The sequence below is a fragment of the Cebidichthys violaceus genome, unplaced genomic scaffold (genome assembly GCF_023349555.1).
Source record: "Cebidichthys violaceus isolate CVI_PGR_0920_01 unplaced genomic scaffold, fCebVio1.0.p SCAF_20, whole genome shotgun sequence".
Classification (NCBI taxonomy): domain Eukaryota; kingdom Metazoa; phylum Chordata; class Actinopteri; order Perciformes; family Stichaeidae; genus Cebidichthys; species Cebidichthys violaceus.
Genome location: NW_027176373.1, coordinates 989,470 through 1,014,545, shown reverse-complemented (window position 1 = coordinate 1,014,545; position 25,076 = coordinate 989,470). Strand labels below are relative to the sequence as shown.

Genomic DNA, 25,076 nt, shown 5'->3' with positions numbered 1-25,076 from the left:
TGACTTTTGAACTGCAATGGTTATATCTGCGTCTTGGTGTCCTCGTATTGTATTGTATTTTGGTAGAAATACAATTGCATTTTTTTTCTGAATTTTGAAATCAGGAGAAAAGCACTTCCGGTTTCAGTGCCGTCTTCCTCCATGGCAGCTTGACGCTGCTCGGGTGAGGAGAGGAGAGGAGAGGAGAGAGAGAGGAGCTCCGCCGGGGGGGGGGGGGAGAGAGAGAGAGAGAGAGAGAGAGAGAGAGAAAGCGCGAGAGAGAGAGAGCGCGAGAGAGAGAGAGAGAGAGAGGGAGCGTGGTGAGGAATCCCTGCAGCCCCAGGAGAGTGAGAGCCGGACCGGCTGGACCCCCGGAGGAGGACCCGAGAGAGAATCACGTTGCCACGGGAGAGGCCTCAGATCAGGTAACCGCGCCGTGAAACCGCTTCATGCTGCATCCCCGGGCATGCAGGGGGGCTGCTGATAGATGGAGAGAGGCGGCGGCGGCGGCGGCGACGGTCGGCGAGCCGCACGAAGCGACTTGTCAAATCTCAGGAGATCCGAGATCCTCATACTTACCGTCATGTGGCCTTATGTGGCCTCTCTGTGCGGGGCTTGCTGAGCCGATAACATGTAGTGAGGGATGAGAGGGAAATATTCATCAAACAACTGTATTTTACCGGTGTGAAATAGGCTATACATTCTGCGCAATAATAATAGCGGCATATTGGATGTCAAGGCTGCTGTTCCCGCTGTGCTTGTTTGTGTTTGTATTCTGCTGAGCTTTTGTATGTTCATTGGATATTGCAAAAGGTGTTTTTTTGTTTGTTTGTTTTTTACTATACTGTGTCAACGCACAGCAAAAGATAGATCCAAAGTTGCCATTAATCTATACAGGAGGCATATCTGCCAATAACACCAGTGGAGCGTTCAGGAGCAGCGGTATCCTCAAGCTCATAGTTTGGCAACAGAAACCCAAATGTCTAAACATGTATCACGAGACATTCTGAAATCAAACAGGGACTTTATTTTGGACACCGTTCCTGTCTCTGTCTGATGCTGTGGAGCCTTGTCCCCCCCCCCCTGCATGAGGAGTAATAACATTAATAATTTCAAGAAGTGTATTGTTCTGCATGAGCTAGAGAGGACTGGTGCACATTTATAGTGCATGCCCCTGTGTAAGCCCTGGTTTAGGCTGCTTGCCAGGTATCATGGTTCAAACGGTGGAGTCTTAAGACTCCCAGAAGGTCTTGTTTTTCTAACACGAGTTAAAATCATTAAAAATTGTCAGGCAACGTTCAACAGCAACTGATTTTATTCCTACTTCATCTGAATACAGTGTGGAATAATATACAGTCCAAGTTAATACTAAAATAACAATGATAATTTACCCATATAGGTCTTTAAAATCAATTCTTATCAATTAAGGGTTGACCTGATCTGGAGGTGCCTCAACCTTACTGCACTTTAGTAAGATTCTGAAGTTCAGACATTGTCTCACCCTAAAATGTGCCTACGTGGCATTAATGTTCATGAGAGAGAGAGAGAGAAATCAATACATTACTGTAATCAGGACTCCAATATTGAGCGCAACCTCATGTTTTATAGGATTCCTGAAAATACAGTAGTTTATAACTTGTATATCTTTTTAATAAGAAATCTGTTCTCCCTCACGTAAACAAACCTACGTGAGCTCATGGCGGCTAACTGGACGCTAACGCCATTCAAAGGTACACGGGAGATCACGTGGCGACGGGACACCGAGTGGACTTGTAGAGCAGAGAAAAGTGACTCGTAGTGTCGCGTGTCGCGGCCAAGCCTGTACCGAAGATACTGCAGAGAGGAGATCACGATGCTGGGAGGACAGGGAAGCTGGGATAGCCCTCCTCCCTGATGAGGAGGAGGAGGAGGAGGATGGATGGATGGATGAAGGATGGTCTGGCGCACCCCTCCCTACCTCTCTCTCTCTCTCTCTCTCTTTTCTCCAACTACTGACTCTCCCTCTCTCCCTCTCTCTCTCTCTATACTGGTGCATTACTGCTCACTGTTCTCCTCTCTGACTGTAATCAGTCTGTCAGCAGTAGCAGACTCAATCAGTCACTCCCCCACCACCAACACCCCAACGCAGTCCTCCCTGATCTCTGACCAGTGCGCTGCCAGAATCTGCCGCTGCCTGCGGTGCACATTAACGATGCGCTGCACAGTTTTTGTCAGCGGTTCTGATCATTACATCTAATCGGGGAAACACAACAGATCCCTGTGATGATTCTTTTTTTCTTTTTTTTCCCCCCGGGGAGACTCAAAGAGTAGCTCCGGTGTCTCTTGTCCCTTATCATTAATGGCATCATAATCATAGCCTCTAATGTACTTTGTCGCTGATGTTTGCGTCATTCTTTTAATTCTGCGGTCCTGCAGCCGACGTGCCACTGTATGTGCAGATCTATCCGCCGGATTGGTTTGTCTTTGCTGTTTGCACGTCTTAGCGTGAGTTAACGTTGCCCTGTGCGTGCTCGCTGTACATCAGTATTGAAATGGTCACCCCAGAGAAACTCAGTATAGCCTGGAGCCACTAGCAACAACATGGCAACATCCTACCCAGAATAAAACAGTTAAAGTAACAGGCTCTCCCTCGTGACGCCAGGCAGGAGTGTGGAGAGGATGGTTTAAGTGTAGGCAGACACACCATTATCCTCTGGTAACACTGCCTCCCTGGATATAAGTAGATTTGACTTCTTCTTTTTTTTTTTTCCTTCTGTCCAATTGATTGGTCAAAAGGAAGGGTGTCTTGCCTCGGGCTGAACACTCTGGTTCCCTCTCTGGGTTGTAACACAGGAGCTGTCCGCGGTGCTGTTCAGTTTGTTAGATCCATGCTGTCCGTGGTCCCGGAAAGCCCACCATCTGCTTTTTTTCCACCACGTTCCCCTGTCTTCACCACCCCTGATTAGCTGCAATCAGGTATGTTCAGCTAAACCCGGACCGGGCATCGGGTTGACAAAGACATTGTAGACCGGTGCGTGGTGTCAGGCCGGTCTTAATGTACTCGGATTAATGTAATGCAAGGTAGGCAGTGTCACAAAAATAGATCTCCCTGGTAGCAAACAAGTAACAATCTGAAGTTTTGTCCTTATCCGTATGCTGTACACATTGTAAAACCCCTTGAGGCAAATTTGTGATTTGCAGGGCTCAACAATGACTTTTTAAAAGTCAGCTTTTGGATGCTGAAACAAAAACATGTTGCCATTGTTAGTCAGCACAGATGCCTGTGAGTAAACAAACTCCAACGCACTAGCAGCGCCGTCACGCGCACCGTCGTCTGGTTCTGCTTCTGACTTCAACAACACGATCCAAAATCACTGATGCAACAAATGAAAAACATCTATTTGAGGTGCGAGTTTTCCACTTTTTTGCTGTTTGCTGTCCATCTTGTAAAATGTTTTTATGATGTTAAAAGAGGTTGCCACTAATAGTGCCCCCCCCCCCCCCAAAAAAAAAAAACAATGTCTCATAATTTCATAATTTGTGGCTTGTTAAAAATGGTGTGGAGTGACTAATAAGAGGGGGAAGAGATTGTTAGAAACATGCAACAGTGAGGACATCATCATTAAGTCTGTCTTTGATGATCCTGTTGAAAGTTGCATGAATAGTATTTATTATTATTTCTTTACAAATCTTTTTTGTTTTTGTTTTTGGTACAATATTTGCTGAGCGATCCCAGTAAAATGTCCTCGTAACGTCACAATCTTTCACTTACTTTAAGCGTAAATGGGCAACTGGTTGCCAACAACTTTGACATGTCAACTTTAAAAGGTGACGGTCTGTCAGCTGTGTTACAGTTTGGTCCGGTGCCCTCCCCCAAAAAACAATTTATTGCAGGTTTAAAAAAAAAAAGAAGTTTATAATCAAATGGAACAATATCAATTAACAATCTTTAGAATTAGCATTTCCACACAGGTGCTTGCTGTGTCTTGAGGCTGTCAAATTTGACCTCTTTAAGTCTAGTTTGTGAACTCCATGCCACTGCCTGTTGCACGTACGCACACACACACACACACACACACACACACACACACACACACACACACACACACACACACACACATAATGTCACATCACCATCGGGAAGCATCTGTCACACACACAGAGAGAGAAGTGTGCTCGTTAGCCATGCATCGGTTCGACAGTCGTGTTGTGAGACATTCTCTCGTTGTGCCACTCCCCAAAACTCTTGTGGTACATTTTGCCAGTGCGCCGCACAAGCACCACGCTACAGCAGTACAATGAGATGAACGTTGACATCTGCTGACCAGGCAGTTTCTCCTGCTCAATAAGGCTAGCATGGCAGAATGAAGCAAGGGGCAGCCTGCGGTCTGGACGGACGCTCACATTCATCCGTTTTTTGTTTTTTTTTCTCGAGTGTGTTGCTCAATAACCGGCAAAAGATCACGGACGGTTTCTGGGACTGGGAGCGGTTTAATCAAGACGGCTTCGGCCTGTATAGCTTCACCGGATGACTGAAACACAAGCTCTGCACAGCTGGACATGAGTAGAGGGTATAAAGCATTATGAATTATTTGTTATGCTGGATCAACACGTTGGAGCTGAAGTGTAGCTGCTCATTAATACGCACCGCATTACGCACTGTATTATATGTCCACGGTGCTCCCATCTGCTGGAAGGGGCACTTTGTTTCCCTCTACTGCACCTCGGAGTATTGATCATCGATTGGACGGCTTTTCCCTCCAGCTTTTCACCTCTCTCCACTGCAGGAGCTGTCATTTTTGAATCATGACTCGGTTGTTGTTGTTGTTTTTTTTTGGGGGGGGGGGGGGTCTGCATCGTCTGTCAGTCATGAATTAGTTAACATGTCATCATTATTTCATCCTCAGCAGAAGTTTTCTTCCCCCTGCATCATATCATTTCTCATGTTCCAGCATGCTTTGCAGCGCTAACATCGTCCGCCGTTGACACTTATGACGTGCGACGCGCTCACTCTTTGTCAGTTCGCTTAAATTTTGCCGATAACTTGGTGTGACGAATGACGCGCGCGCCGCCTTGCCAACATCAACCCTTCCCCAGCCACTGCGTCTCTCGTCCGTCTTTATTGCCCATTATCTCCGAAACGTCGTAAACAAACTGGCCACTTTCAGCCACTTTCAGAATAACCGATTCCTTCCAGCCTCCTGTGGGTTTGCTGCAGTCCCGTGCTTCCTGTAGCGTGGGCAGTTTGTAATGTATCTCCACTTTATTCCTTTTCCATCTCTTTTGCTTCCCCCACTTGTAGGTGAGCTTGAAGTCTTACATCATCACGGATCGCGTCCTCACAAACGTCTGTTTTGCAGTCCAACAGTATTTTTCTTCCCACACCAAAGCATCTGCGTCCACTTGTATTACCGTGCAACGTTTCGTGCTTTCACTTTTTGCGATGCTTTAATTCATCATCAGCCGTTGAATGTCGTGTGACACCTTGAGCTCAGAGAGGTTGACTCCGTGTAGAAACGTGTGCTTTGAATTGTGTTTGAAAGTTGGCGCTAAACACATTATAGTGTCACATAAAGGCCTTTACACGCCAAGGGGTGTTTCTTTCACGCGATTCATTTTGCACGTCAATATATTTTTTCGACCTGTTGTTTTTACTTCGTGAATAGTTTCAACCGGAGCGCAATTATTACACAGCAAAAAAAAGCCCCAAAAACAATGTTCAGATTCAGATTGAGATTCATTTATCTGAGCTCTAGAAGAGCGATTAAAGGCATCGACCAATCACATTGTCCGGAATGATTTGCACGTGCACCAATCCGACTTTTACAGTCCCGATACTGGTACCTGGGCTTTGGGTATCGGCCAGTACTGACACGAAGGCAGTGCCTACCAGATCCACGCCTTCCTTTCTTACCTTTCAGAATAAAAGCCTTAGACAGACAGCATTTGCAGGTGAGTATTTCCCACTTTCCGTGTTGTTAATTCGCGTGTAAGGCCTTAAGTCTGGCGTGCAGAAGTTGCTGGTGAGATTTCTTTTAAGGACACAACAGGCAAAGACTTGTTTACATCGCAGAGCAGAACATCCAAGCATGGATAACTTTCATTTAGAGCAGAGATGCATGACGTGTCCAAGATTGAAAAATAATTGATTAAATGAATTAATCATAACCGGGACAACGGAACAGGAGTGTCGATCTGAAGCAGAGTTACGTTTGTCAGTTGCTCAGTCGATATGGAGAAAAATGTGTGTTTTTTTAATCTCATTGTTTTAGATTCTTTATTTCCAGCTGTTTTCTGCGAAAGAGATCCAAAATGGGGGCAAAAATATTGGCCAATATTGGACTTTAAACACGACTCCAAATGAATGCTAATGTTGCTACATGCCTGTCGGACGTGTAAACAAGGCAGCTGTTGACATCAAATGTTTGATTATGTGCTTCTGACGGTGCCGCTACGACCGGAACACCGGAGGATTGGGTTCATTAGAATTCCTCGTTAAATGTGTTCATACATACAACGTTTGTTCAGCTGTAATTCAGAGTGGCGCTTGTTGTTGTTGCTGCTGCTCGCACACCGTAGTGAAGGCATCCAGTGCAGCAGCTTTCTCAGGATCGTCTCTCTGCAGGTAATGCTGTTGGCCGTCCACCGGGGCCAAATGACAGCATGTTTTTTTTCCCCCATCGCGGTCACGTGCCAAGACACCAGGCCATCTGTCAGATTTAGCTTCCAACTGCGACCTCCTCATTCCCCCTGGGAATTTACTTATCACTCAGTCAAGAGTCGGCCAGCTTGTTAATGCTCCTGTATTGAAGTTACTGCATATTCCCTTTAATAACGGTCAAAGACTGTAGAGTCAAGGCTTTAGTCAATGCTTAATAAAACACAGAGCAGGTGTTATTTTACTTTGTTTGGGTGTTTTAAAGGGATCTTTTAACAGGGAAGACTCCTTTTATCCATATTTGACCATAGAGGTAAATGCATCCTTTAAAGCGGTTAAATGTGTATAATTGTTATATATTTAAGTGGATATTGTAATCTAGCTGTATTGAGTGACGGTTTCAGTTGTATAGCGCTGCTCCAAGCCGGCTGCCGACTTCACAGCCTGCTTGCATTCAACACGAGTCCACAGACAGAACCGTATCTCCTTGAATAATAGGAAAAGTTATTTCTTAATGCTTTCAAGTTAATGCTATTTGAAAGGTTCCGTCTCTCAATTCTAAGTTGCTCCTGTTGCACTCTTGATTCGCCGTCCCTCCTTTCGCTGCTCACTTCATTTTCCCGAGATATTAGATGACATTGAGCACCGCTGGGAGGTGAGCAGGTCGACTCAGCCCAATTAAAGAATACTTCATGTGATAGCGCTGCTTGGTAGTAATGTGGCATTAAGAGGCTTCATCTGGATTCGGCTTTTATTACTTTGCTGCAGTGTGCCGTCTGGAATGGATGATGAGTTTTAGATTATACAGTAATATTATGCGTAACATGCACATATTGTTATTCCTTCCGTTTTATAATGTTGCATGTTGAATCATTTGTTTCTGGGACTAGCTGCTGAGACCAGAGCTCCAGAGACCTAGACTGCGGTATCTGCAACCAATGTCATTATCAATTAACCTGCGGATTACTTATTAATTGATTCATTGTTTGGTCCATAAAATAAGTTCCCTTTTTGTTCCTTATTTTGTCTGCACAGTTGAAAATATATTTAGTTTACTATCACACAGAAGAAAGTATTTTAGAAGCCAATATCGATATTTGAGAGTTTAAAAAAAATCAGATAATCATATAATTTTTCTTTACACAACCCATAACATAAATCATAATTACATTTTTGGTTCCCTTGAATTTCTTATTTCAAAAATAAAAAAATAAAAACTGAAATTTCCTTTCTTCAATGTATTGTCATTTATCTATTGACAAATTAGCAATGAGCTAGATGACCAGAAGACAGCACACCTCTATTGATCTGCATGTAGATGTGACTTCTACCACTGCTGAAGAATTACAAAGGTGGCCTCCAGAATCCCCATCAAATTATACATTCAAATTAGGAAAACCTCATCCCGAGCAATTTAAAATAGACTTAAATCAACCCAGATACCCACCCGACCTGTTATACAGTCAGTTCATGTTAATGTCAGATCTGCACACCGTTGGGTTCAAATACGGTCCAACTGTGATTAAGAGGAACCCTGTCAAAGAACTTTAAACACGATATTCAAAAGCATTTCAAACAGCTATATTTATTCAAGTTACATACAGCGTTATAATTTACCTCCACTTAATACAAATCTTTACTCAGTAGAGCTCTAATGCTCCGTTATTTCAACCAAGCAGCACCGCGCGGCCCTCCGGCTGCTAACGGCTAACGTTAACTAAGCTCTCCTCCTGTCGATATATCAACATGGATTTGTTGTTCACAATGTAGCTTCACCAGGGAGTGTTTAACCACAGGCGTGTAGGGCTAGTTTTCACTCGGGCAGGATGGATGGATCGTGTAGCAAGCGTGTGTCGTCGTAGTGATAAATGATACGATGAACACAATATTGGATCGGTGCGTATAGATTCACGTACTCGCCGATACACAGTCCAGCATTTTAGGCCGTAAATGCAGAAAGCCTGTGATAATTAAGTTGAAGTTTCAACTTTCTAACCTCTGACAACTGCGATTAGAGGAGGTGCTTTAAGTTGACACTGCTTTACATTAAGAGTCTATCACGCCACTAAATAATATATTAGAGTCCAACCTTGCTGGAAACATTGTTGTTGAGGCGTTCAATGACCTGAGAGGCTTTGAATTGTCTGTATTAAAGCTCATGTCTATTGTCAATAGTTCTGGCTGGCCAAAAGTATTGATCATGAAACAAAACGACACGGGTAGATGAGGAAGTAGCGCAAATTAATGACCATGAAATAATCAGCCATGAATCATTTTTTTCCTCATCTGAAAAACACATCGACTGTCCAGGACTCGTTGATTATGGTGCTCGAAGTGTGAAAGCGCCGTTCTCTCTCTCTCTCTAAGGGTGCAGCTAATGAGCATTTTATTCATTATCAATTGGATCCATTAAATGATTAATTAGCCATGTAGGTCTGTAATTATTTATAAATTAAGACTAAAATGACCTGTCTCGAGTTCCCAAAACTCTAAATAACGTCTTTAGTCGGTAGGTAGAAGTCTCTAAAGTTCCACTTATTCATATTTTCATCTACAGCCTGACTGTTACTTACAGTTTTGAGGCTGATACCAATATTGCAATAATTGAACTATTTATGGGCCAATATTCTTTTTTTTGACAAAGAACCAAACATTTAAAAATGTTGATAACATTAATATTGGTGTTACCATATGGACATCAATTCTATTGCAAAACATATCGCATTGATATTGATAGATGACATTGCTGCAGAGGCACTACAGTAATAAAATGAGATATAGGTTAAACGGTAGATGACGTTTGGGATTATCCAATGTTTCTGTATTGATTATCCCTTCAATAGCTCCATCTCATCCTCACGCCGACTCACCAGTCCCACCCAATGCCCTGCTGGTACGGAGCTGATCAATGTGTACATGGCTCCTTTTAATGCATAGCAGTGATAATTAGGCCCCGGAGGATTTCAGTGAATTGACGGATAAATCATTTTGACCCAGTGAATCCAGGCTGTGCTCGAGGCAGCAGCAGCACACATCGACTCCCTATTTCGACAGAGCTTCCACCGTTAAGGGTTTAAAAGTCCGCTGGATTCCGCTGTCAGTCAGCTGTGTGTGTGTGTGTGTGTGTGTGTGTGTGTGTGTGTGTGTGTGTGTGTGTGTGTGTGTGTGTGTGTGTGTGTGTGAGTGAGTTGAAGAGCACAAGTGTAGGGAGGGAAATTGGTTTCCAAAAAAATGCCAGGGGAAGTCAGCTACTTGTTGAGAAGAAACCAGTGTCCTGTGATGAAATACATCGTTTAATAAAAGTGTAATGCTATGATGCGGAGCTACGCGTGTAAATATGCGATACATAAGCCCCTCCTTGTCATTTCAGGGCTGCAGTATGTTCACTTCAGTGAAGGCCTTCGACGGGCAGCAGTACTCCACCCTGAAGAGGCAGTGCTTGCAGAGCGGCCTGCTCTTTGAAGACCCCCGCTTCCCCGCCATCGACGACTCGCTGTTTCACCAGGGCAACAGGATCGGACGCGTGGTTTGGAAGAGGCCTCGGGTGAGTCGGTTTGTTCAGCTCCAAAAAAAAAAAAAAAAAAAAAAAATCTGATTCATGGTTTGAGGCTGCTGATGGATCTTTCTGACCATCATCAGAGCCCAAAATCTTCAAATGATGTAGTTCAGTATGGAGGGTAGGTCACCACACAACAAAAGCGTAGTGATGTTTATCTGATGGATTCCCAAGTGTTTGGGACAAAATTACAATGGGTGCTTATTTATTTCTATATTTCAGATGTAATGCATTGTTGATTAATAGGTCCTGATCTGCCAAAGACTTTATACATATATGTTCATCATATCTGATGAATAAAGTGCCTCAGCAGAATAACTAGAAAATGGTCCAAGAATAGCAAAGCATTGTATTTATAGAAGGACAACAACTGATGGTTGCTTTAGCACAAACATACTTTATGTCACTTCATAACTGTTTAACCGTGAAACAACAAGAACAGACTGACAGATTTAATGCTATCAGTTAAATAGCTAGAAATATATATTAGAACATAAAACCCCCAATAAAGCTGAGCAAATCTTGGGAGGAGCAGCTTGTCCCTAAAATGAGAATAGCTGATCCACCATTAAAGGTCAGCTTACTTTAACGTCCAACTACTGCCGTTGTCGCTAACTTCGCGGGCTAACACCCCTTCACTTTAATCATCAGGTGGTAAGCAAGCAGTACACTGGAACTTGACCTGTGCTCCCCTGAAAGCACAAGTTCTGAGAAAGAGAGAGAGAGAGAGAGAGAGAGAGAGAGAGAGAGAGAGAGAGAGAGAGAGAGAGAGCTGTGAATAAGATGAGGACGCCATCACCCAGATGTACCGATCACCAGGACTAATAAAAAACAAACCCACCTCCTCATTCCTGCTGTTTTTAAGCATCCTTTTGGACTCAAAAGCAGAACGGGATAAAATAATTAAAGAAGTAATTTGCGTTAATTTGCATGAAGTCAAGGTGGAACTAATTTAAGTGAAACTCCTCCTATTGTACAATAGCCTATATTTATAGCATAGGTGTTTGCTGTTCATACAGTGTAATACAAAAGGTCTTTGAAATAGTTTTTATGATGAGAATAGTTTACTTAATGCTACTTCAGTCCCCAGCAGGAGCATCGTGTCTGTCTGGGGCGTTAGTAAAGATTGCCCCCCCCCCCTGTATGTATATTTCAGTAGCAGATGATATCAGAGGCAGGGCTCTCAGGATTTACTGAGCCAGTGTTACCCCCCCCCCCCCCTCACACAGCAGGCTGTGGCTCTGGATGGAGTAACCTCCTTCTGCCTGTGTGCCGCTGCAGCAACAGCCAGCGTGCATTGCCATGGAAACTGGGTCACACAGATTATATGTTTTGGTCTGTGCTGATGTCAGTCATGCAGACTGAAAACGGGAAGAAGTCGAGGGGAGGAAAAAAAAAAGCAGGAGGAGCTTCCCTTTCATTTTTCGTCAGGACAGGATTTGTGTCTTCACTGACGGTGGCTTATGTCAGGAGGTTAGGAATAGGAGCCCTGAACGGGCATGTTGTGAAAGCGTTTTATTGAAACACACTTACTGCACGGTAAAGTTGTTGTTGTTGTTGTTGACTTGGATCAAATTCTAAAGCTACTTATCTGTAGTGAATTCCAAAAAACGGCAAAATGAAACTTGCTTTCTTCTTATATCCAGTAGCATGTGAGAAGATAAAGGTATGCAAAGAGTTGAAATGGTTAGCAGACCCCTTCAGAGTGTCACTCAGACAATATCAGGACAATCTCATGACGAATTAAAAAATGAAAGCCCTATTAAATTCCATATGTTCAGATCATTTTACTAGCATGATCACATCGATGTGATCAGACGCATCAAAGGGTTCAATCAAACAGTTATGTTATTCTAGAGAAAATATGGATATATAGAAATTGTATTTGAGTATTAAGCCTCCCTTTTCTCTGATCATTTTCTGTTACTGATTACATGAAGACAACAACAGGCTCATGTCATATAAACAGATGAGCAAATACTCAAAGAAATACAGGTCTATAGTACTGCTAGAAATACACAGGGAACCTTTAATCAACAGTACATGTACGTAGATGTACTGCTTTAGGCTGCTAATTTAAGATTATTTTCATTGTCGGTTAAACTGCCGATTATTTCCTAGATTAATCGTTTGGTTTGTAAAATGTTAGAAATGTCTTGTTTTGTCTGTCCGAAAACCCAAAGATATTAATTTTAATGACTAAACGAATGATATAAAACCGTGAAAAGCAGGAAACCTCCATATTTGAGAGGCTGAAAACACAACTACCTCCTCTTCTACTTCCTGTATTAGCACTGAACGTTGACGCTGCACAATTGTCCAATAGGTAGGCGATCCTTATGCGGTGTTCACTGTACAAGCGACACAGCAACAGGCGACGAGTCAATGGAGGCCGCTGACGTGAAGAAAACTAACGCCTGACACATGCTGTGCGTGACACTCCACAAATTAAAGTTGAACCCTGTTCTGTTGAGTGTAAACATTGTAAACAAGTGGACTGGTGGGGAACCGACTGTCCTGAAGGGCTTCAGTGACGCTGTGATTGATGGGACTCTTAATATTTATGAGTTGTTTTATGTTTTAGCTCCGCTTAAGTGTTGACTAGATGCAGATCTCTATAAATATCCAAATGTAGACGTGAATTTCAGCGTCGGCTTCAAAAGACTCTGGAAAATATTCTCCTCTTTAAAAGCCTGTCAGCAGCAGTGAGTGGACGCTGAAAAGAACCCAGAATCATCCAAACTGATAAATCATTTCCGTGGATCTCAGCGTCCCTAAGAGACATTTTCAGCTCAGACCACTTCTGAATTTTCAATATCCACCAGCAAAAAAACATGGCAGTGATTTCTTTTCTTTCTTCAGCTCCCAGTCTCACGTAAAATAGAGAACAAATTACTTTGTTTTGACATCTAAAGTTCTCTTAAGATGTCAAAACAACGGCTGACTGCCATCCACTGTAGGTAATACACTTACCATGGACAAGACAATTCATACAACCCAACGTCAAAACACCCAAACTCTCCATTTCATCCCAACTCTCCAGCTTCTGCTAATAACGTTTACTACGGGATAGCGGTGTGACGGTTCTGAAATCGTGGCACACACGTCCGTGGTCTCGTTTCATGGACTACCTGTCGTCCATCACTGTACGTTACGAGGTCTCAGGATGGCTGCTAATAAACCTGAGACGGCAGCTCGACTCCTTCCTTTTACTCATGGACAAAGTCAATTGTCAGCAATCTGTAGGTTGGTCCTCTTTATTTTGAATTAATGTGAATTTGATTCATGAAGTTAAGTTGACCTCTGGTGTTCTTTAGTGTTCTTGAAATGTTCTTTTCGGTTGATTTAATAAAACCCAGACAGTTCTCTCCCCCCCCCCCCCCCCCCCCCCCTCCTGTTTTGTCTTATTCACCCGCCACCAGTAACGGTCACGTTTTCCAGCGATGTGAATGTGACGATCAGAGAGGTTGTGTTATCAGCGGGAGGGTGAAGGTTCACATATTCTATGCCATTTATGCCATGGGAACTATCCATTTAATGCTTCTGAATGTATCAGGTTATTTTTGTCATTGTAACATTTTCGTTAACGGTTAAATTCACTTTACAGTGGGCCGTTGACTCTGTTTTTTAGTACCGCAGCGATCCCTGTCCTCGTGTTACTTCTAATATAAAATGTAAAAATGATCCCATGAGTTCCACGTTGTTAGGTATTTGGATTCTAAGCACTGGTATTAGATAATTACTCAGTAAACACCTTGTATTTAGGTATTTGAATTGGTAACAAGGGGGGGAAAGTTGCCCTAGCGCATTTCTATAACATGTAAATATGTTCAGGACTGCTCTATGGTAATGTTTTATTGACCAGATTTGTCGAGGTATTTAAAAGTTTATCACAACTCTCATTTCTCATGTTTTTGCCCAGTCAGTTTTGACATTGTCCTCGGTTGCGAAGATCTTGTGACTCTGATGGTTCAGCTTCATGGGAAAACCTTCTAAACTTTTACCCGAGCAGGCCATTGTAAACATCCTTCAGTGTGCACAGACCTCCTAGTTCACCTTTTGAGCCGCTGTACTTACTCTCATCTTCAGGTTTACTTATGGATAAAGTGGGACAGATCATTTCATAGATAATTTGGGCGAAACTGATCTCAGCAATTTGATGAAAGCAATGTTTTCATGGTCAAACCAGAATCTTTGCAAAATCACCACATTTATCGACATCATATTCATTGTATTCAATATCGTATCTTCAAAATAACATTTTGATGAGCTGGTCACCGTGTTGTCTTTGTACACAACATGAGCGTTGTGCTTGTGGCTGCTTGTGCGTTTGCTTGTGTGGCTGATGGTTCCTCACACAGGCTGATGGATGGCGCTGAGGAGTTCTCAGTAGCTGGCTAAATGATTAGGCTGTGCTCAGCCACAATATTCACATTACTTCAGTGTCTGCAGGGCCCGGGCCGGGATCGATACTCTATTACTCTTCCACCTGAGCCAATCCCTGGACGGCGGGCCACCACAGGGAGCCCCCGCCGCTGCTCAGACTCCACCGATCAATGCTGTTGCGGACAGGAGGGGAAAAAAAAAACGTGATTAGAGATCTTAACTCTGGCTCCGGTGAGACAAGAGATCCAAACATTGCTCCACATAGTTGTGCCGACGTGCGCGCTCAGACGGGAAGTGCTTCAGTGCTGGTCTTTGTAAGGTGAGAGGGGCTGCCGGTAGAGACTGGAGGCCTCCAGGGAGCACTGCAGTGGCCTCTGCTTCTGATTAGAAGTTTGCTTTTGCAGCAAGCGGCTTTGCAGAGTCAGCAAATTACTGACCTTTGTGGTGTCCTCTCTGTGTGTGTGTGTGTGTGTGTGTGTGTGTTTGAGTGTGTTTGAGTGTGTGTTTTTGTTTGTTTAGTGTGTGTGCTTTTGTTTCCCACACTTGAACATGCAACATAGTGTGTTTATGCTGTGGTCGGCATTTATTCGCATACACATGACCTTTTGAAGGGTGGCTCTGATGTTCATGGTTAAAGCAGGACGGGGCAGCTGAGCCTTCTCAGGGCTAACGGATACAGACAAAGGCATTCACACTCGTGTTCACGCCTATGAGAAATGTCTCAACTCTCCACTTCACCTGCATGAATTTGGACTGTGGGAGGAAACCGGAGCTCTCAGAGGAAAAACAGTGTGAAGACTTCACACAGCAAGGCTGCAGCTGGCCGATCGCTGCAGCGGGTTTCTAACACTCTTACAGTAATCAGTATCTCGAAATGTTCTTTATTCTTTAAATCTTTATTGAAAACACAACATGACACCATATGAACACAAAGACCTTTCATGCATGAAAGGAAAAGAAATGGATAAAGAGTGGGGGATTATGGAGCACGCTGGAATGTGTTTCTGATGCACATTTACACAAATCCATTTTGTCCAGTTCTGAGCAAAATGTATCCTTCAGGTTCTCAAGTTGAAAGTCATTCTCCCCATTACATAAATATTGTACACCAGGTCAATCCATTCGTCAACTCTAGGCATAAAAATCAATGAAAATGATTTGCATCTTTGTTCCCGCTAGATCTCAAGGTCTTTATATTATACGTCCAAAATTTAGAGTATTTTTTTTCTTTCAACATTTTTCTTTTGGTGGGTGGAAACGTCTCTGAAATGGTTTTTCGAAGTGAAGTCTATTCCAAGGTTGTCCATATACAGAATATTCAGGTAGATAATGTATCCATTATTAAACATGGCTACAAGTCAATTCATCTTTAGATTATTTTTTAATTGTTAATTGTTTAACCAAATCTTCAGTTGCTGGTAAATAAATTAGTAATGTAATAATACTGATAACCAATAAGTGACGGACAATAAAGAAGCATACACATGGGTTACATAGGCAGCTGTCATCCCTTCAACAAAGGACATGAATGGATGTCAAGTGGCATTGAATTTTCTGGTGGACCCTCTAACGTTGTAACAGATTTTCTTTCTAAGTGGAGATGACACATAACCTCTCTCATCCATTGGCCGGATCAGTTTTCAATAACACAGCGGATGTGTCCGCTGTGTGTCTTTCACATGAGTAAATGCTCATGTGCGTCCTTCTTTCTCCCTCTTTTACTTTTCTAACCCTAGTTGAGTGCAGCAAGTGTGTAAAGATGAAGAGCCGTTAAGTGGTGCTGTGCTTTCCGTTGTCTGTTGAGTAATGGCCGAGGTGCCCATCGACCCGCCGGTCCCATAAAGCAGAGGAGAGGAAACAGACTGTTCACACCCAGAATGCAGCCAGCTGAGATCTGCAGGCTGTAGTAAAAAAAAATAAGTCGTTCTATATTTTATACTGGGCTTGTGTTAACCTTTATTTTGAAAGATCAGATATTGGCGTGTCACTGAAATGATGGATATGATGCAGTTCGCTCAATCAATAGGTCATGATATGACATTAATGTCAGATGCTATGATATGGAAGTACAGATGAATATGTTGAACCATATTTTTCCATTACTCAAGAGAGCTAGTAAACAAAACACATTTTTGGCATGTTGTTCAAGCATCGTCTAAGCCTCTCGGCTGGAGTTTTCCCACAGCAACGGTTGACTAGAACAAGAGCCGGTAACTTCTGTGGTGTGCAAATGTCTGAAGCACATTATAGCTCTGTACAGCCTATGGATTTTTAGTCCCCATGTCATTCAACAAGTACATAGCAGTGGTTCTCTACCATTAGAGATTGACGAATATTAAACATTTGGGAAGACCCATCGTTCTGATCAGTTAGCTGGATCCAAGTTAGCTTAGCTTGCAGACAGTTTGGCTATGGGAACCGACAGGCACCGACATCAGCTCCCGAACCCGGTTAGTTCTGTTCACCTGCTACTAGCCAACTGCCCCATGAACGACTCCTCTTGTTCTGTTTTCTAAAACCAAACAGAAGGATGGGACTCGAAGAAGAAGTCGCAATTACAAATCTGTCTGGTCCTTCAGCACTACGATACACAGCTCAGTTAGGCGACTAATATTTCAGAGCCTCTCTCTCTCTCTAGCTATCACTGTAGAAAAATTTATAAAACTTCTTATTTCTATAAGATTCTATATTTCTTATATTACGTATTTTTGGAAACTAACATTTTGATTAAAGAACAAACACCAAGGGAATACTGTACATACCGTACCTATTGTTTTCAATTCATTTCAGCACAACTTCAATGTACTTTGTATCGTTTATACTGTATATTTTGAGCTATTTAGTCCATTTTGAAGCATTGCAAATAATTCTCACTTTTTTTGCAAACCTCCCCCCGTTTGTGACATTTATGCTGAAGTGTAGCTTATTGTGTGCAGACAAAAGAGTAGAGGACATGGTCTCTCTCTGTAAATGGCTAGTGTCGGCCCGCAGCCTGTAGTATTCATCCCACACATTATCACAGGAACCACAGGATGTCTGATCGTGTGTGTGTGTGTGTGTGTGTGTGTGTGTGTGTGTGTGTGTGTGTGTGTGGATAGGTGTGTTAGTCGTGCACAGAGAGAGTAGCTCATTGAGCACCATGTTGTTAGCTATAATAGAGGTCCGTCTGTACACATTGTGGCGGAAAATGGACCACAACGCTGCAGCCACAGGAAATGTGATTTCATAAATGCATGCAGCCCTCCCACACTTGGGCAGAAGATCATGAATATGATACGTGGGTGCATCGGGACAGATGGTCTTTTTCTGATTCGCTCATTTGCCTCAATAACCCATTTAAGCTGCTCTATGTCTTGTACGGTGGAACGTACACACTGTATTCATACATGTTGCTTCAAAAGACTTTTGAACCCTGCAAAAGTATACATTTATATAATTCTTTCCCCTCCTAAAATGATTAAAAATAATCTTGGCTCAAGCACCGTCAATCCTACTCTTGTGTATCATAGAATACTTTGTGCCTCAGCTTGACTTTAAAAATGTATTGTTGTTGAACCTCACAGCTGCCACACATTGAACTATTCTGTGTCTGTCTTTGGGAGTGCAGGAGCTGTGTGAGGACCCTCACCTGTTTGTGGATGGCATCAGCGCACACGACTTACATCAGGGACAGCTGGGTAACTGCTGGTTTGTAGCGGCATGCTCCAGTCTGGCCTCCAGAGAGTCTCTATGGCAGAAAGTAAGTGTGTGTTGTTGTTTTTTTTGTATGTGTACCTCTAGTTCTTCTTCTTTCTTTGCCTTGTTTTTATTTTTTAAAACCAGACCAAAATGCTTTGTGAATCTCATACGGGTGTGTCTTTGAATTGCCTCACGTCATCTGTGACGATAGCATTTTCAATATCATAACAATATCATGTCTGTGTGTTAAGTAACAGCTGGAGACAGGGCGTGGTTAGCCTAGCTTAGCATTACCACCGGCAACGCGGACACCACTTTGCCTGGCTCTCTCCAAAGTGAGAAGGCAATGCCTCCCATCACTTCTAAAACTCACCAAATCAACATGTAACTTGTTTGTTTAATCTGTATACAAAGAGAAGTCTTTATGCTAAGCTAGGTCAACCACATCCTCACAACGGCTCCGTATTTGACAGAAAGAACTTGAAACTGGTATCAATCTTCACATCTAGATCTTTCAAAAATTTTGAACTTTTCCTTTAAAAGAACACAGTTCAAAACTGCAGCTGAGTTCACGGCAGACATGTCTCATAATGCTCACAATACAAATTTAAAAAAGTTAAAACTTGCACTATATTGTGCTTTGCTCTTGTGGTGATTGCCAGTTGTTCTTTGCTTTAAGTAGAAGAAAACCACACTGTATGGGCGAAAGCTCCTGATTCTTTCTTGCACAAAAGTGCATATAATTTATATGCACTCAATTCTAATTATTCCATATTTAGTGTTTGAGTGTCCATTAAGGACCATTATGATAAGAAGTAAACACCAGAGGACTCATTACATCACCACGACGCCTCCCCATCAGTCAGTAGACGCCTGATTGGTGGACTCTTAAAGTAGATTCTCTCAGGACCGGCTAAAAGCACTAGGGCTGGATGGATATCCTGGCATTCCTGGTAGTGAATGTGTTTTATTAGAATATCTAACCAGGCAGTAGGGGACTGTTTACGACGTGTTCAATGCCAGAAAGGGGGCAGGCTCAGAGGAGAGAGGCCAGTGAAAGTGGATGAATGAATAGATAGAATGTAGCCATTCATAGCTAATTGCTGGCGGTGTCCCAAACATTTTGAAACCATCAAACTTGAGCTACCTGAAGCTTATTTTACCTGATGTTTTAGATAGCTAGCGTTAGCAGGACAGCTAGCCCGCTAATATTTAATTTTCATGGATTTGGGTCACTCGGCAGATCTAAGAAATAGCTCCTTACGGAGCTGAATACGTTAGTAATGTGACTAGAATACCTCTTAACTGTAAAACTCTATACTCCAACCAGCAAAATAAAAGCCAAGATGTAGACTACATCCTATTGCTTGCTAAGTGTACTTACCTTGTGACTTGACATTGTTCACGAAAGGATAACTTTATTCCGTTGTTGATCTCATTCAGGGGTTTTCAAGTTTGATCTGAGAAGATCGAGATCGTTCTAATGCATGTTCATTAACTGTGAAGCCACAGCTAAGTGACACAATTGCTGCCGCAACTTTTTACACACTGAGTACAATAAATGTGTACATTACATTACATTACAGTCATTTAGCAGACGCTTTTATTCAAAGCGACTTACAATAAGTGCATTCAACATTGGTAATCAAAAGAACTACTAGTCACCAGAAGTCATAAGTACATTTCCTTTTCCAAACAATCATCTAAGAGCATGAAGCAGAGCATAACTCAGAGCCAAAGTACACAGCAGAAACAAAGAAAAACAGTTAGTGCTATAAGTAATACGAATACAATAAGTGCAACAAGCTAGTATGAATACAATAAGTGCTAAGAGGAAGGCTCAGGGTAGCACTTCCTGAAGAGGTGGGTTTTCAGCCTGATGAAAGATGGGCAGCGACTCTGCTGTCCTGACGTCAGTGGGAAGTTCATTCCACCACTGTGGGGCCAGGACAGAAAACAGCCGTGACCGGGTCGATCGGCCGCCGGGACCTCTGAGCGACGGGGCGACCAATCGCCCCGAGGCAGCAGAGCGAAGTGGTCGGGCGGGGGTGTAAGGCTTGACCATGGCCTGGAGATAGGAAGGAGCTGTTCCTTTCACTGCCCTGTAGGCTAGCACCAGAGTCTTAAACTGGATGCAAGCTCTTACAGGGAGCCAGTGTAGAGAACGGAGAAAGGAAGTTGTGTGGGAGAACTCGGGGTGATTGAACACCAGGCGAGCTGCGGCTTTCTGGACAAGCTCCAGAGGTCTGATGGCCGACGCCGGGGCTCCAGCGAGTAGAGAGTTGCAGTAGTCCAGGCGGGAGATGACAAGAGCCTGGATGAGAACCTGCGCCGTCTCGTCAGTCAGGAAGGGACGAATCCTCCTGATGTTGTAGAGCAGGAATCTGCAGGAGCGTGTAACGGATGAAATGTTTGCCGAGAATGACAGTTGGTCATCCAGGGTCACGCCCAGGTTCCTCGCAGTCCGAGTCGGCGTCACCACGGTATCATCAGTGGTGATGGAGAGGTCCCGGTGCGGGCAACCCTTCCCCGGGAGGAACAGTAGCTCGGTTTTGTCCAGGTTGAGCTTGAGGTGGTGTGTCGTCATCCACTTCGAGATGTCAGCCAAACACGCAGCGATGCGCGTCTCCACTTGGGTGTCACCGGGGGGAAATGACAAGACCAGCTGGGTGTCATCGGCATAACAATGGTAGGAGAAGTCATGCGAGTGAATAACAGAACCCAGAGATATTGTGTAGAGCGAGAAGAGAAGGGGGCCCAGGACTGACCCTTGCGGAACCCCCGTAGTCAGCATGCGTGGTTCCAACACTTGTTGGTGTAAACTTTTCCATGGAGATCGGCACCACAAATCCACCATTGCAAGCGTCCGTCTATAACTGGAGGTGTCGTATTAACAAAAAAAACTTGTTTGAACTGTATTGAGCTCTGGAGTTTCAGTTGTCAGGAATGTTCTGAGATGATCTTTGGCATCCATCTTGACAGAGGAAACAAAGTGATTACCGAGGTTTAATGGGATTTGAAACAAGATGCCTCGGCCTGTTGTAGCGAGACGCTGGATTGTGACGGTCTGCTCAGAGAGAGTGTGTACATATGGGCTTGCTTACACAGTATCATCCCCTCTGTTTACTCTGTTTCTCGAGCTCTGCTCCATCGTACAAACACACACAATCATCGTCTAACTCCATATCCAATGAGCAGCATGTTTACTGCTTAATTTCCCTTTTCTTTCAACATTTTCTTTTAGTTTTTTTTTTTGGAGGGGGGGATGCATTCCTTGTCGTTTGCTTTCTTGCCGAGAGCAACGCCGCTTGAGACTGTCAAGTCAATTTTATTCATACAGCTCAATATCACAAATTTGCCTGAAGGTGCTTTACAAGCTGTAATAGAATACGACACCTTCTGTCCTTCGACCCTCGATTCGTTTGAGGCAAAAACTCCCCAGAAAACCTTTTAACAGGGGAAACAAATGGAAGAAACCTCAGGAAGAGCAACAGAGGACGGGATCGCTCTCGCCGAACAGACAGACTTGCAATAGATGTTGCGGGTACAGAGTAATAGAATTAGAGTGTATACAATCAGGATGACAACATTATAGATGTAGAGATATGTAGATAATGGAGAATATTGACCTCCTCTCCACCATGAAAACCTTGAAAGAAGACAAGCTACACAAACACACAAGAAGCAAAACTGTCACATCATTCACATCATTCACAAAATTGGGCGAATGAAACAAACAGAGAGAGAGAGAGAGAGAGAGAGAGAGAGAGAGAGACAAGAGGAGCGGCTCTCCTGGAGGACGAAGACCAGACAGGAAACGGTTCCAACTCCACTAATTGACCACCTCTCTTGAAAACGTCTGTCCTCCCGTTCAAACCTTTTCTTTTGGATTTAGAAAGAGACTTTTTGATACCAACTGCCAGGTGGACTTTGGTGAATGTCTACTTATACTGTAGAGGGGAGCAGTTCGACATTTTGGCTGTTATATTTTAAGGTTACAGCCAGCAGCTGGTTAGCTTATCTTAGCACAAAGAGCTGGAGTCTCTGCCTGTAAGACAGCAAAGTATTGTTTTTATTCCTCTGTTTCAATCCGGATTGAATAAAAACATCACAACGTGTTAATTGGTGAGTTTTAGAGTTGCTGATAGGTGGATTTTGTTACCGTTGGACAGAGTCAGGCTAGCTGTTTCCCCCTGTTTCCAGTATTTGTGCTAAGCTAACTGACTGGCTTTATATTTAACTGACAGATATGAGGGTCATTTCAATCTTCTCATCTAACTCTCCACCAGACTTGACTTTAACAAAATGAAATGATTATTCTAAATTTAAAAGACTGTTGAGGAATGTAATTATGTAAGGCCAGATCTGGCCCCCAGGTCTGTATCTTCAGTCCCCTTCTGTATGCTGGTTGTTTGTTGTTTGAAATATGACCACAGCTGAGGAAGTCAGAGCTCCTCTGTGAAGTCGGTTTGTTAGATCTAAACCATAGTGGAAGTCTGGTTTGGTGAAGCAGCCTTTGTGCCGAGGCGTTCGTCTGTTCACAGCCTCCCGTTGTTGTTGGCCACCAGCAGTCCTTCCTATGAAAGCAAAACAAGTAATGGTCCAACTCTCACAGGAGCCGATAGTGTTCCCCACTGAGACCCGAGTGCTTCTACTTCAAAACATTGTTATTTTGTATTGCTTTTGTATGTGCTAATTACCTGCAAAAAGTGCCTCTCCTTTGGCTCTAGAGCTGTTGTGACTTCTGATTTTCGCTTTTTTAGATTCTTCTAATTACCCAAGGCAGTATATGTTTAAATGTTAATGTATATTTGTTTATTATCACTTAATAATAAGATGGCTACAGGGATAATTACCCCCAAAGCTCGTCCATTTGTTAAGGCTAATTCTTGCCTGTCAAATTGTGACAAAAGGACACATACCAATGAGGTCACTCAATGATAATTTCTATTTATGCATTCAAGGCTGGAGGCGAGATTGATTTAATTGAGAATCTTAAGAATGTGCAACGTTAGACTTTTTTTTTTTTTTTTGGTTATAATCAGAGAATGGTTTGACGGTTCAGGTGGCAAGTCGGTTACATTCCTTCAACCAACGAGAAACGAGTCTAATACCATCTGACTTCTCGGTTATTTTCTTTTCTCTCACACCTCATCTGACACGCGGCTTCTCATTCACAGTCACAGTTAGTGTTTCATCCGCCCGTCGCAGAGCAAAGCATGGAGGCTGAGAGATGAAATCCACATGCCTCCCCTCTCTCTTGTTTGTCAGGGTCACCATGCAAGACAGAGACGGATGAGGCAACAGGAACCTGTTTCCCCCGTCCACTGGGGAATATACTCAAGCACACACACACACACACACACACACAAGAACACACTTGTCTCTATCCATTATCTCACAAGGGACTCATTTCTACCAAACCCGTCAGGGCTGGCTGTTTGTCAAAGAGGAGGAGAGGGTGAATAACATTTTTCGCTTGACACACAAGCCTAGAAAATTATCGTGTTACTTAGTTAAGAAAATGCAGATACACCTTTGTGATTTATTGGATTTATTTGTATTTAGCTATATTTAACATCATAGGATACAAAGATATAAAGGTCAATAGGTTCAGTAACAGAAGCAAGTTTTATGTTTTATGTAAATAAGCTTTGTTGCAAAAGGAGGAGGAGGACAAAGAGTGTCGTCTTTTCCTTACAGGTTGTCTGATGAAGTGATATTGAAGGCTTTCTCTTCTGCTGACTCTCAACAGTGAGCCATCCAGCCAAAAAAAAAATGCAGGTCTAACCTAAAAGTAACTTTGCATCCTCAACTGCATGCACGGAAGAAGAGTTTTTAAGTTTGAAATCTCAACAATCCACCGTGAAGGTGATGGAGCAGTCGACAGTCTGAGGGCTGCAGCCGTCTGCAAACTCGAGCAGGAAGTACATCGCCTTCCTTATCTTAGCCAACTCGGCGATCCGCTCGCCAAACTCGTGCGCGTCCGCCTCGTAGCACTGGGTGGGCGCGTCGCCGGCGTCGCCCGGGGCCCTCCAGAAAACCCCAACGGGCTCCAGCAGCTGCCGCGTCATCAGGTTGGTGAGGTCGGGCGTCCAGAGCTGCGAGGTGGCCGTGATGGTGAGGCGTCCCGTCTGGGCCAGCCTCACCGTCCACCGCAAGAATCCGAGGGACTGTTTGGTGAAGTCCAGCCGGTACACGGCCTCGTTGGGCTGCAGCAGGCGTTCGCCGTCCTGCCTCTTCTGGCCTCGCTGCTGCAGAGACTGAACCCGCAGGCGCATCACCTCCGTCAGATCGGTGTCCGGCCGGAAGGACAGCTCCAACTCCGTAGACATGCTTGGACGGCACACCGCAGCAGGCTGAGAGGTCGATACCAACCGCAAGGCTGGATTAGATCGGCAGCTATGTTGAAACTAAGCCTCTTCCCTTTGTGTCCGTCCTCCTTCTTTTCAGTTGCTCTTATGCATGTGTTCATGTCTGTGTAGCGTCGATAGGAGAAGGCGGGTCTAACGCAGAAGTACAGATTAGCAGAGGTGCTAGGCGACGAGATCTAATGACATTTGCAAACCCCGGCACAGGGTTCGCCCTCAGGGAACCGTGTCTTGTGTTTTTACTCGGCTACAGGTCTTTAATACCTGACCTGAAGTGCTGTGTTACCAAACTCCTGGAGGCTTGGATGGGCGGCAATGTAAATGTGAACAACAAAACTGTTTTGTAAGAGTAAAGTAGCCCCTTTTATGTTGGCGCTGGGCTCTTATCAGGTGAAGGGAGGGAGGAAGGAGTTCCCCCACGGTGTGCCTATCGACAGACAGCAGGGGAAGCCAAGGTGCCTTCTGCTTG

The 25,076-nt window shown here is 43.7% G+C and overlaps 2 protein-coding genes across 2 annotated transcripts in view; one reads left to right on the top strand and one right to left on the bottom strand.

The window, feature by feature from the left end:
- Positions 1 to 224: 224 nt before the first annotated feature.
- The window catches only part of capn5b (calpain 5b), a 42,653-nt gene continuing 17,801 nt past the window's right edge, over positions 225 to 25,076 (top strand). Inside the window, exons 1-3 of the mRNA XM_068715615.1 lie at positions 225 to 404; positions 9,987 to 10,160; positions 18,166 to 18,297. Coding sequence (XP_068571716.1) covers positions 9,996 to 10,160; positions 18,166 to 18,297 — 297 coding nt within the window. The 5' untranslated portion in view covers positions 225 to 404; positions 9,987 to 9,995. The remainder of the gene's footprint in view (positions 405 to 9,986; positions 10,161 to 18,165; positions 18,298 to 25,076) is intronic.
- On the bottom strand, positions 24,089 to 24,571 carry ompb (olfactory marker protein b). Its single transcript, XM_068716593.1, has one exon. It carries the CDS (start codon positions 24,569 to 24,571, stop codon positions 24,089 to 24,091), a length of 483 nt encoding a protein of 160 aa, XP_068572694.1.